The sequence below is a fragment of the Thamnophis elegans genome, chromosome 11, assembly GCF_009769535.1.
Source record: "Thamnophis elegans isolate rThaEle1 chromosome 11, rThaEle1.pri, whole genome shotgun sequence".
Classification (NCBI taxonomy): Eukaryota; Metazoa; Chordata; class Lepidosauria; order Squamata; family Colubridae; genus Thamnophis; species Thamnophis elegans.
Window position 1 is genome coordinate 68,506,115 of NC_045551.1, and position 12,236 is coordinate 68,518,350.

Consider the following 12,236-nt stretch of genomic DNA (forward strand, 5'->3'; position numbering starts at 1 on the left):
GATTTTTTAATTAATTGCAGGGATATAATTGAAATGATTGACTTTGGAATTCCTTGGAGGTATCCTGGGATAACTTCTAATAAAGCACAGACCCGATTGCTTTTCCATGCCTCCTCCAGTATTAAAATCCTTTCTCTATGGGCCACACGATATGTAGAGAACTTTATTCGAAGTTTATTTGACTATGGGATGCGGTGGCTTAGTGGTTAAGACGCTGAGCTCGTCCATCAGAAATGTCGGCAGTTTGGCGGTTCGAATCCCTAGCGCCGCATAACGGAGTGAGCTCCCGTGACTTGTCCCAGCTTCTGCCATCCTAGCAGTTCAAAAGCACGTAAAAAATGCAAGTAGAAAAATAGGAACCACCTTTGGTGGGAAGGGGACAGCGTTCCGTGCGCCTTCGGTGTTAAGTCATGCTGGCCACATGACCACGGAGGCGCCTTCGGACAGCGCTGGCTCTTTGGCTTCGAAACGGAGATGAGCACTGCCCCCTAGAGTCAGGAACGACTAGCACATATGTGTGAGGGGAACCTTTAACTTTACTTTTTACCTTATTTGACCTGGTGAAAGAAGTAATGCTTGAATGAAACGTGGCAGCTGTTGCATTTCAATCAGTATATTGATGGGTCCTTGTTGTTTTTTTGCAGATGTTTCATTACCCAACTAGGTAATAGAGGAAGAGGTAGAGAGGGAGGAGGAGAGGAGGAGGAGGAGGAGGAGGAGGAGGAGGAGGAGGAGGAGGATGGGGGAGGAGGAGGAGGAGGAGGAGAAGGAAGACTGTGGGGTCCTTGGTGCTCTCTGAGCTTGGTGATTTTCTTGCAGATGTTTCATTACCCAAACTAGGTAATAGAGGAAGAGGTAGAGAGGGAGGAGGAGGACGAAGAGGGGGGGGGGGAGGAGGAGGAGGAGGAGGAGGAGGAGGAGGAGGAGGAGGAGGAGGAGAAGGAAGACTGTGTGGTCCTTGGTGCTCTCTGAGCTTGGTGATTTTCTTGCAGATGTTTCATTACCCAACTAGGTAACATCATCAGTGCTAGAAGAGAGTGGGGTTTGCAGAGAGGAGGAGGAAGGGGGAGAGGACCGTGGGGGTGCCCTCTGAGCTTCATTATTCAAACTAGATAACATCATCAGTGCTAGCACCAAGGATCCCCTCATTTCAACCTACAAACTATTCACTTTAATTGAAAACAATCTATTGCAATTTGCCCCTCCTGGAATACGTACAGAGATCCCCCCAATCCTAATTAGCCAAGCTAATGAGTTGGCATCAAGTAGCTTGACGGCGCAGCTGGATGTTGGGGCCAAGAGCATGGCTAAAATCCAGGCAGCCTTCAGATTCCTGGGCTCCCCCTACTTTTAACCCGCATGTCAGAAGCTGCTGCCCATCCGAACGCGACTCCCACTTCCGCTATCACCCCCTTGCTCTCTCCTCTGTTTCTCGCCCTCTCTAAAGGGCCTAACCCTTTTGCTTGTCGTGCAGCCCAGCATGCGGAAAAAAAATTAAGGGGGTTTTGCTCTTAACTTTGGTAGTTCAGAAATGGGGCCCGGATGAAGTCGCTGCTTGGCTGGACCTGCTGAGTTTGGGAGAATACAAGGAAACGTTCGTCAGCCACGACATCCGAGGGGCCGAGCTTTTGCACCTGGAGAGGAGAGACCTGAAGGTATTGGCGCCGTGCTACTTTTTCTGCCTTACGAGCGTCTCAAAGAATGGATGGAAGCTTTCTCTCTCTCTTTTCCCCGTCCCAGCGATGTGCTTGTAGCTTGGCTTTTTAACACTAAACCCTGCATAACACACCTGTCCGAAAAACGGATCGCCTGTTAGGCTGAATTTCTCTGCCGGATAAAAATAAGAAGGGCAAATATTTTCCTTCTGAAAAAGACTCTTCTAACGAGAGCCAGCCGTGTGAAGCGGCGGCCAAAAAAGCTAACATAATTCTTGGTTGTATAAACAGAGGCATAGAATCAAAATCACGTGAAGTATTAGATCCGCTTTATAAATCCACAGCGAGGCCACAAAACTGGAATACTACATCCAGTTTTGGTCTCACCCCCGTTTTACAAAAAAAAGAGGTTGAGACTTTGGAAAAAGTTCAGAGAAGAGCAACTAAGACGATTAAAGGCCTGGAACCAACACATATGAACGGTTGCAGGATTCGGGTTTGGCTATTCTAGAGGAAAGCAGGACCAGGGGGACGGGATAGCCATATCCCAGCGTTTGAGGGGCTGCCCCAAAGAAGAGGGGAATCAAACAAGCTCTTATTTTGTTCAGCGTGGGTTTCATTGTGTTTTTTGTTTACTATTATTTGTATGTGTATGTTTATGTTTATGTGTACCTCGCCTGCCTTCCTAAATCTACGAAAACACAAATTGTCTGAGAGAGAGAGGGAGGGAGGGAGGAATGGAATGGATTGGAATAGAATAACAAAGTTGGGACCTTAAGAGTCCAACCCCATAGAGTAAATAGATAGATGATAGATAGATAGATAGATAGATAGATAGATAGATAGATAGATAGATAGATAGATAGAATAAATAGAGATAGAGAATGGAATGGAATAGAATAGAATAGAATAACAAAGTTAGGACCTTAGAGTTCAACCCCATAGGATGGATAGATAGATAGATAGATAGATAGATAGATAGATAGATGATAGATAGATAGATAGATAGATAGATAGATGATAGATGATAGATGATAGATAGATAGATAGATGATAGATAGATGATAGATAGATGATAGATAGATAGATAGATAGATAGATAGATAGATAGATAGATAGATAGATAGATATAGAGAATGGAATGGAATAGAATAGAATAGAATAACAAAGTTAGGACCTTAAGTTCAACCCCATAGGATAGATAGATAGATGATAGACAGATAGATAAATAGATAGACAGACAGACAGACAGACAGACAGACAGGATAAATAGAAATAGAGAATAGAATAGAATAGAATAGAATAACAAAGTTAGGACCTTAGAGTTCAACCCCATAGGATAGATAGATAGATGATAGATAGATAGATGATAGATAGATAGATGATAGATGATAGATAGATAGATAGATAGATAGATAGATAGATAGATAGATAGATAAATAGAGATATGGAATGGAATGGAATAGAATAGAATAACAAAATTGGACCTTAGAGTCCAAAGAGAGAGAGGGTGAGAGGGAGGGAGGGAGGGAGGGAGGGAGGGAGGGAGGGAGAGAGAGAGAGAGAGAGAGAGAGAGAGAGAGAGAGAGAGAGAGAGAGAGAGAGAGAGAGATTTAACATCCAGCTTGCATGTTAAAAGAAGCATTTAAGTTGGTTTGGGGACTAACCGAGAACAGGGAGTGAATATCAAAAGATCAGTATAGCAATCAGAGCTCTGGATTTGATTCCAAGAGCAAATCATCCTTGTGTAGCTCTTTAAAGCAGCCGCACCTTTTCCTCGATTGCAGAGACCAGCCACGTGATTCTGGATGAGGACTCGGCTGCTTTAAAGAGCTGCAGGCGGATGCTGCGTTTGTACTCTTGTAGCGGGGTTTCTCAACCTTGGCGACTTTAAGTCCTGTTGTGGACTTCAACTCCCAGAATCCCCCAGGAGTTGAAGCCCACAGGACTTAAAGTCTCCACGGTTGAGAAACACTGTCTTGTAGGCTTCCAAATGATTAATAAACCCTTGCACAATGCTGAAAGCAGTGCACGTACCCAAAGAAGCCCAAAGAAAAACATCTTCGAAAGGTTTTTGTCTCGTAGTAGTAACTTTCGTGTGTTTAGCCGTACAACTCTCTACACTGCTGACGTTACTGGAATAAGTCCACAGTGCAGCCCATAATATCCGTTGCTAAGTGAAACAGTTCTTAAGGGAGCCTTGCCCCATTCTACGACCTTTCTTGCCACCGTTGCTGAGTGAATCCCTGCAGTTTGTAAATTAGTCACGCGGTCGCTAAGCGAATCTGGATTGGATTTATTTCATTTATATGCCGCCCTTTTCCCCGAAGGGGACTCAGGGCGGCTCACAATTCAATCAGGGAAGGGGGTACAGACAGGGGGATAAAAAGACAAGACATAACAATACCAAAATTTAAAAGCACACAACAACCATACCATTTGAGAAGGGGGGCAAAAGCTCTTTAGCCCCAGGCCTGTCGGAACAGCCAGGTTTTAAGGGCTTTGCGGAAGGCCTGGAGGGTGGTGAGGGTTCGAATCTCCACGGGGAGCTCGTTCCAGAGGGCCGGAGCAGCCACAGAGAAGGCTCTCCTCCGGTGGCTTTTCCCCAATGACTTATTTATTTATTAATTTATTAATTAGACTTATATACCGCTTCATAGGGCTTTCAGCCCTCTCTAAGCAGTTTACAGATTTTTTTTAGCAAATTGAGTCAGCAACTTGCCCCCCACAGTCCGGGTCCTCATTTCACCCACTTCGGAAGGATGGAAGGCTGAGTCGACCTTGAGCCGTTGAGATTTGAACTGCTGAACTGCAGGTCACAGTCAGCTGAAGTGGCCTGCAGTACTGCACCCTAACCACTGCGCCACCTCGGCTCCTCCAACTGACTTTGCTGGTCAGATCATCACAAAAGGGGATCAACATGAGCCCGGGGAACCTGTGACTGTCATAAAGATGAGTCGGTTGCTAAGTGTGTGACTTTTGATCCTTGTGATGCTGCAAAGGCCGTAAGTTTGAACAACGGTCGGAAGTCACTTATTTCAGGGCTGCTGTAACTTCGGACGGTCACTAAATGAATATGGTGCCTTGAGCATTACCCACCTTCATATATCCTTGTGGGGTTTAGGAGAAGAGAAAGTGGAGGATAACCAATTACGTTTATGAATTTCAGGGAAGATCCTATTGATCCCCCAAAATCTCTTTAGTAGCCAAGTTTGACGCGGCTGTGAGCTCTTGTTGTGTCGCTCTGCTGACAGCCCGTCGTAAACTGGAACCGGTCAGTGGCAGCATTAATTGGAGTGAGCATAGGAGGGCAGCAGTGCATTACTAGGAAAATGCAAACTAAGGTGGCGCAGTGGTTAGGGTGCAGTACTGCAGGCCGCTTCAGTTGACTGTTATCTGCAGTTCAGCGGTTCAAATCTCACCGGCTCAGGGTTGACTCAGCCTTCCGTCCTTCCGAGGTGGGTGAAATGAGGACCCAAACTGTGGGGGCGATATGCTGACTCTGTAAAGCGCTTAGAGAGGGCTGAAAGCCCTATGAAGCGGTATATAAGTCTAACTGCTGTTGCTATTGCTATAGATGTTAGATAAACAGAAAGAAATAGATATAAGATGAGATAGATAGATAGACAGACAGACAGACAGACAGACAGAAAGAAAGAAAGAAAGAAAGACAGACAGACAGACAGACAGACAGACAGACAGACAGACAGACAGACAGACAGACAGACAGATATTCTTTCTGCAGTTTGGCTGTTCAAATCTCACCGGCTCAGGGTTGACTCAGCCTTCCATCCTTCCGAGGTGAGTAAAATGAGGACCCGGATTGTTGTTGGGGGCGATATGCTGACTCTGTAAAGCGCTTAGAGAGGGCTGAAAGCCCTATGAAGCGGTATATAAGTCTAACTGCTGTTGCTATTGCTATAGATGTTAGATAAACAGAAAGAAATAGATATAAGATGAGATAGATAGATAGATAGACAGACAGACAGACAGAAAGAAAGAAAGAAAGAAAGAAAGAAAGAAAGAAAGAAAGAAAGAAAGACAGACAGACAGACAGACAGACAGACAGACAGACAGACAGACAGATATTCTTTCTGCAGTTTGGCTGTTCAAATCTCACCGGCTCAGGGTTGACTCAGCCTTCCATCCTTCCGAGGTGAGTAAAATGAGGACCCGGATTGTTGTTGGGGGCAATATGCTGACTCTGTAAACCGCTTAGAGAGGGCTTTCAGCCCTATGAAGCGGTATATAAGTCTAACTGCTATTGCTATTCTGGATTTTGAACACTGAAGGACGCTGGAGGCTTTAAAGCCAGCAAGGCAGGAAGTAAAACTCTTGAAACTTACACACGAGTTACTCTGTGAGCTGATGGTCGATGGACAGTCTCCGTCCTCCAGGCCCTCCTAAAGGTGCTTTTTTTCAAGAGGAGAAAACTGGACTTTCTAGTTTTTCTTTTTTTCCTTTGAAGATGTTTTGCTTCTCATCCAAGAAGCTTCTTCAGCTCTGAGTGGAATCCTTCCATTTTTCATCTTCCACTCAGAGATGAAGAAGCTTCTTGGATGAGAAGCGAAACATCTTCAAAGGAAAAGCAAGGAAGTCCAGTGGCCTCCCGAAAAAAGCACTTTTGGGACTCCATGCGCTACCAGCAGTGGCCTTGGGTAGGGCTCTGTGTGATCTGAAACCCCCCCAAAATGTACTTAGATGACCCAGTTTGAAGGGCTGCTGTCTGCATGGTTAATGTTTACCATTTGAGCACTTAGCAACTGAACTGGCCCACATTGATGGTGGTTTGCAGCATCCTGCAATAGCAATAGCAGTTAGACTTATATGCCGCTTCATAGTGCTTTACAGCCCTCTCTAAGCGGTTTACAGAGTCAGCATATCGCCCCCAACAACAATCCGGGTCCTCATTTTACCCACCTCGGAAGGATGGAAGGCCGAGTCAACCTTTGAGCCGGTGAGATTTGAACAGCCGAACTGCAGAAATGCAGTCAGCTGAAGTAGCCTGCAGTGCTGCATTTTTAACCACTGCGCCACTTCGGCTCATGGGGTGCAGATGGGGCCACTGGGGTTTACAGATAAGTTCTCGACTTACAGTTCATTTAGTCACCTTTCAAAGTTGCAATGGCACTGCAAGAGTGTGAGGTGGCGCAGTGAGCCAAGGTGGCGCAGTGGTTAAATGCAGCACTGCAGGCTACTGCTAGATCAGCAGGTCAGCGGTTCAAATCTCACCGGCTCAGGGTTGACTCAGCCTTCCATCCTTCCGAGGTGGGTAAAATGAGGACCCAGATTGTTGGGGGCAATATGCTGACTCTCTGTAAACCGCTTAGAGAGGCCTGAAAGGCCTATGAAGCGGTATATAAGTCTACTGCTATTGCTATTGACTTACGACCGTTTTTCACACTGACGACCGTTGCAGCATCCCCAGAGTCACTTGGCTTGGCAACTGGCATGCACTTAATGATGGTTGCAGCGCCCCCGGGGGTCACAGGATTTCCCCTTTTGCGACCTCTGACGGGCAAAGTCGATGGGGAGGCCAGATTCACTTAACGACCGTGTCGCTAATTTAACAACTGCAGTGACTCGCTTCACAACTGTGACAAGAAAGGCTGTAAAATGGGGAAGACTCACTTAATGACTGTCTCGCTTAGCAACAGAAAATTCTCAATTGTGGTTGTACGTTGAGGAACGCCTGTGTAATATTTTTGCGGAAAGCTGGCATTTGCTTCCGTATTTTCAGCAAAATACAGCCCCCCCCAGCAAACAATGAGGTCGTGTGATGACCACAGCGTTCTCTTAACAACGGCAGATTCACTTAAGGACCGCCGCAATAAAAAGGCCATTAAAAGTGTGACAAATGTCACAACGTAGTGATTGCATAATGAACCCGGTCCCTTACAGTCATAAATTGAAGACCGCATTGTAAACTTTTAGAGGGATATCAAGATGCAATTACCTGTTTTGTTTTAAAAGAAATGTATTTCTGCTTTCCTCAACTGTTTTCACACCAGTCTGGAGTTTTTACAGATCGTCCCTGATTTCTGAACTTGAAATCCTACAAAGTTGTGCCTGCAACCATATTTCTTTAAAAATAGAACAAAAACCACTTTGTTGTATGACGACACCATGCATAAGAGGTTTTCTCTGTGATCTAAAATCAATATTTATACCAGAATGGGTTGCTGATACGGCGTTGCTCCTGGTTCGCTTCGCATGCGCTTTGCGCATGCCCCAGACGCATGCTGTGTGGGTGCACAGTTGACTGCAAATTGTTCTGTGCATGCACAGAACATGAAAAAGCTACTCAAAACCTAACGGCAGTGGTGATTTGGGAACTGGCTTGAGGGCGTGGCCAGCCTGGGTTCCTGCCGGTTCGGCAACCAAGGCCAAAATATCACTATCGGTTCGCCCTAACCAATAGTAACCTGCCTCTGATTTATACATGATTTTCCGATTTTGTTTATTTGTCTATTTTGTTATGCTAGATTTCCTAATGCTTCCTCTGTTATTTAAGATTGTTGCTGGTTATTTTAGTTGCCTTCCTTGCTGGCTACTTGAAGATGCTACGGCAAAGCCGTAACTTCCATAATGCCGTTCAAGAAACAAATGTGGATACTAGTAAAACTTGATCTGGTGTCATTCCACATTCCAGGGAGACAAATCAAGAATGTATGTCTAAAATCTAAGAAATACAGAATGCAGGGGAGAAAATAGACAGCACCACTTCTTTTACAAAACTTTTCCTCGGAAACACAATTCAGTGTCTAATATAAGTTGATATTTTCATCATTTAATGACCCCATAATCCCTTGCGAGGTGGAGTCTCGGCAACTGAATGGCGCTAGCAGAGTGTTTTAATGGCCAGATGCTCTTCCTGTCGCCAATGCGGAGTTTTGTTCAGCGGATACATTCTCATTGTGCCCAGAGAGAGAAATACCTGCCTCTACCTAGGATCGAACTTGCAAACTCCTGCTTGTGAGGTGACAGCTCCACCTCTAGGGGCACCGCACCACTCTGTCTAAATAAGTTGATATGTGTGTGGGGGGGGGGGGGGAGGATTGACTAATTGTCTACAATGGACGCTCTCTAAACGAGCTTTATTGCCAAAAGTTAAATGATGTTCTGCTAACCTGCATTTCTGTGAATGAATCTGTCTTTTCCCTTGTAGGATTTGGGGATAACGAAAGTGGGTCATATGAAGCGAATTCTTCAGGGAATTAAAGAATTTGGCAGAAGCCCACCGTTACCGGAACTGTAGCTGTGTCGGCGGCTCCATCGAGGAAGTGCTATTTACACAAAGGCGTAGAAGGACGCGGGTTCCTCCCGGGCGAGTAAACGGCAGGTTGTGAGAAGAGCATTAATTCTGATCGGGGCGAGGTTTGATGAACGAGTATCCAAAAGGTTTTGTGGGTCTAAAGGTTTTATGGGGTCATTTACCCCATAATCCCTTGCCAGGCGGAGTCTGGACAACTGAATGGAGCTGAATGTTTACTGGCCAGATGTCCCTCCTGTTGCCAAAACGGAGTTTTGTCCAGCACATATATTCTCATTGTGCCCAGAGAAGAGAAATATCTGCCTCTACCTAGGATTGAACTCACAGCCTCCTGATGGTGAGACGAGAGCTCCACCTCTAAGCCACCGCACCGCTCTTTTGTGAGTCTAAAAAGGCTGTGAAATATATTACGAGAAGTAATCAAAATGTCTCCATTACAGTAAAAAAAAAAATCACGTTTCCTGGGTAGCATGGACATTATTCGGACTTTGGTAATCCACCCAGATCCTTTCAGGTTCTTTCAAATTTGCAGATGACAAATCATTTTACAAAACGAGATTGTTCCGCTTGACAAACCCTTGAAGCCTAACTTCACCCAGAGCCTCCGGTGTCTTCGTAGACCCGATCCCATCCCGATGTTTCAGTGGTACCTCAAACCATCGTCCTCTCGGGTTTTTCGCCCCATTTCGTTGGCCGAAAATAATGTTGGATGCGGTGAACGGACACGCCACGACGCCTCGTTTCTCGGCCCAAACCGCCCTGCTCGTTTGCATGATAAATTCTTACACTTGAAGAACTTTTATATCTGTTTTAATAAGATTTAATTTATTACTGTTTTGGGGGTGGGGGGGGGTGTTAGGGATTTTATTTTATTTTCTCCTGAGGCGATAGAAAAACACGCGGCGTGTGGCGGACATTGTCGCCATATTCTAGTCGTGAAAAACGTCTTCAACTCTGGCTTCAGGTCATTTCAGAGTATTTCAAAAATGCTAGAAGGTGACAGGTTTAGGATTTGGTTCCCCGAGGGAGAAAGATCTGAACATTTCCTCACGGTGGATAAAATATGCAACGTTTACCCTCTTCCGTCAAGCAACTCCCAGATTACCTCGGACGCCTCAGCTTCAAAACGTGGCGGCCGAGCGACCGAAAGTGCATCGAATTTGACATCAACATCAAGATTATGCCGTTTTATTGAAATCTGGGAAGGTTATCGAGCCCGGTCTTTAACCCGTGCATTAAGCCAACTATTTTTTTTTATTTTCAGTTTACAGATGGATTTAGCCTCATCGGAAACATTGTTATCCAATTGTGTGTTAGTTTGGACTGGAAAATTTGGTGGATCGGGGCAGGAAAAGAAATTCCTTTTCTGAAAATTGTGCATCTGCTTCAGAGCCAAGAAACTTCATATCAGTGATGGCGAACCGAGTGCCGAAAAGGGAGTGTGCGGTTTGTGCCCACTCGCGCAACCTGGAAGAGAAGCTGGACATGTGCACGCCGGGAAATTAACTTCTGGTTAACCTGGCTAATGTCTGGCGCGCATGCGCACATGATGAGTCAGCCGGCCAGCGCGCATGAGCACAACAGAAACCAGAAGACCAGCTCTTCTAGTTTCCGGCACTACCGCACGTGCGAAGGTCAGCTGATCATCGCGCGTGCATGCACACCAGAAACGCGGAAGAGAAATGGGTGACGCCGCCTGTGCCAGCTGACATGGCTCTGTGTGCCACTTTGGGCACGCCGTAGGTTCGCCATTGCGGCTCTAGATATGGTTGAAACCAGGGAGATCAGCAGAGGAATCCAGAAAAATTAAGATGGTATCTCGGTGGCGGGGTCACCTCCCACTGTGGATGAACTACAGCTCCCAACAGCCTCCACGGTTGTCTGTGGAGATTCTCCATCATCCAGGTCACGGTTATCCCAAAGGTGCTTTTTCCAAAAGACAAATAGGTAATGCTAATTGGGTAATGGAAAGGTAATGTTCCCGCTGGAACAGAGGACCTTGGTGGAAACCATTATAACAGTTGCTAATATCTAACAGAAGTGGTGTAGGGTTTCCTGCCTAAGCAGGGGGTTGGACTAGAAGACCTCCAGGGTCCCTTTCAACTCTGTCATTCTTATCATTCTTTTATTATAAGTTGGCTTAGCAGAAAGTCATTCTATTGTATTCCAGTCTGTTCTGTTCTGTTCTATTCTACTCTATATTCTATTCTATTCTATTCTATATTCTATATTCTTTTCTTTTCTATTCTCTATTCTCTATTCTCTATTCTCTATTCTCTATTCTCTATTCTCTATTCTCTATTCTCTATTCTCTATTCTCTATTCTATTCTATTCCATTCCATTCCATTCCATTCCCTTCTAATTCCATTCCATTCATTATCTAATTTCTATTCTATTCTATTTTATTTTATTCTATTCCATTCCATTCTATTCTATTCTATTCTATATTCTATTCTATTCCATTCCATTCTATTCCATTCTATATTCTATATTCTATATTCTATATTCTATATTCTATATTCTATATTCTATATTCTATATTCTATATTCTATATTCTATATTCTATATTCTATATTCTATATTCTATATTCTATATTCTATAGTCTATAGTCTATATTCTATAGTCTATAGTCTATAGTCTATAGTCAATAGTCTATAGTCTATATTCTATATTCTATTCTATTCCATTCCATTCTATATTCTATTCTATTCTATATTCTTTTCTATTCTTTTCTATTCTTTTCTATTCTTTTCTATTCTATTCTATATTCTATATTCTATATTCTATATTCTATATTCTATATTCTATATTCTATATTCTATATTCTATATTCTATATTCTATATTCTATATTCTATATTCTATATTCTATATTCTATATTCTATATTCTATATTCTATATTCTATTCTATTCCATTCCATTCTATATTCTATTCTATTCTATATTCTTTTCTATTCTATTCTTTTCTATTCTATTCTATATTCTTTTCTATTCTTTTCTATTCTATATTCTGTTCTATTCTATTCCATTCTATTCCATTCTATTGTATATTCTATTCCATTCCATTCTATATTCTATTCTATTCTATTCTATTCTATATTCTATTCTATATTCTACTCTATATTCTACTCTATATTCTATTCTAGAACCAAGAAAGTTCAGCTGCCTTTTGGAAAAAGCGCCTGTGGGAATCTCCCCCCTGTGGACTCTTAAATCCCTTCCCCCAGCTTTTAAACCATTATGAGCCAACCAACATGCAGGGAACTGATGATTGCGTCTGAATCGCGACTGAATTTCATTTCTCC

General features: G+C 43.8%; 1 protein-coding gene across 2 annotated transcripts in view; it reads left to right on the forward strand.

Moving 5' to 3' along the window:
• The window catches only part of DGKH (diacylglycerol kinase eta), a 102,580-nt gene extending 91,451 nt beyond the window's left edge, over positions 1 to 11,129 (forward strand). The window contains exons 29-30 of one of the 2 annotated variants that reach the window (XM_032226926.1): positions 1,525 to 1,655; positions 8,824 to 11,129. In XM_032226926.1, the coding sequence (XP_032082817.1) occupies positions 1,525 to 1,655; positions 8,824 to 8,913 (221 nt within the window). In that variant the 3' untranslated portion in view covers positions 8,914 to 11,129. The remainder of the gene's footprint in view (positions 1 to 1,524; positions 1,656 to 8,823) is intronic. The other variant, XM_032226927.1, reaches the window with a different exon arrangement.
• The last annotated feature ends 1,107 nt before the right edge of the window (positions 11,130 to 12,236 follow it).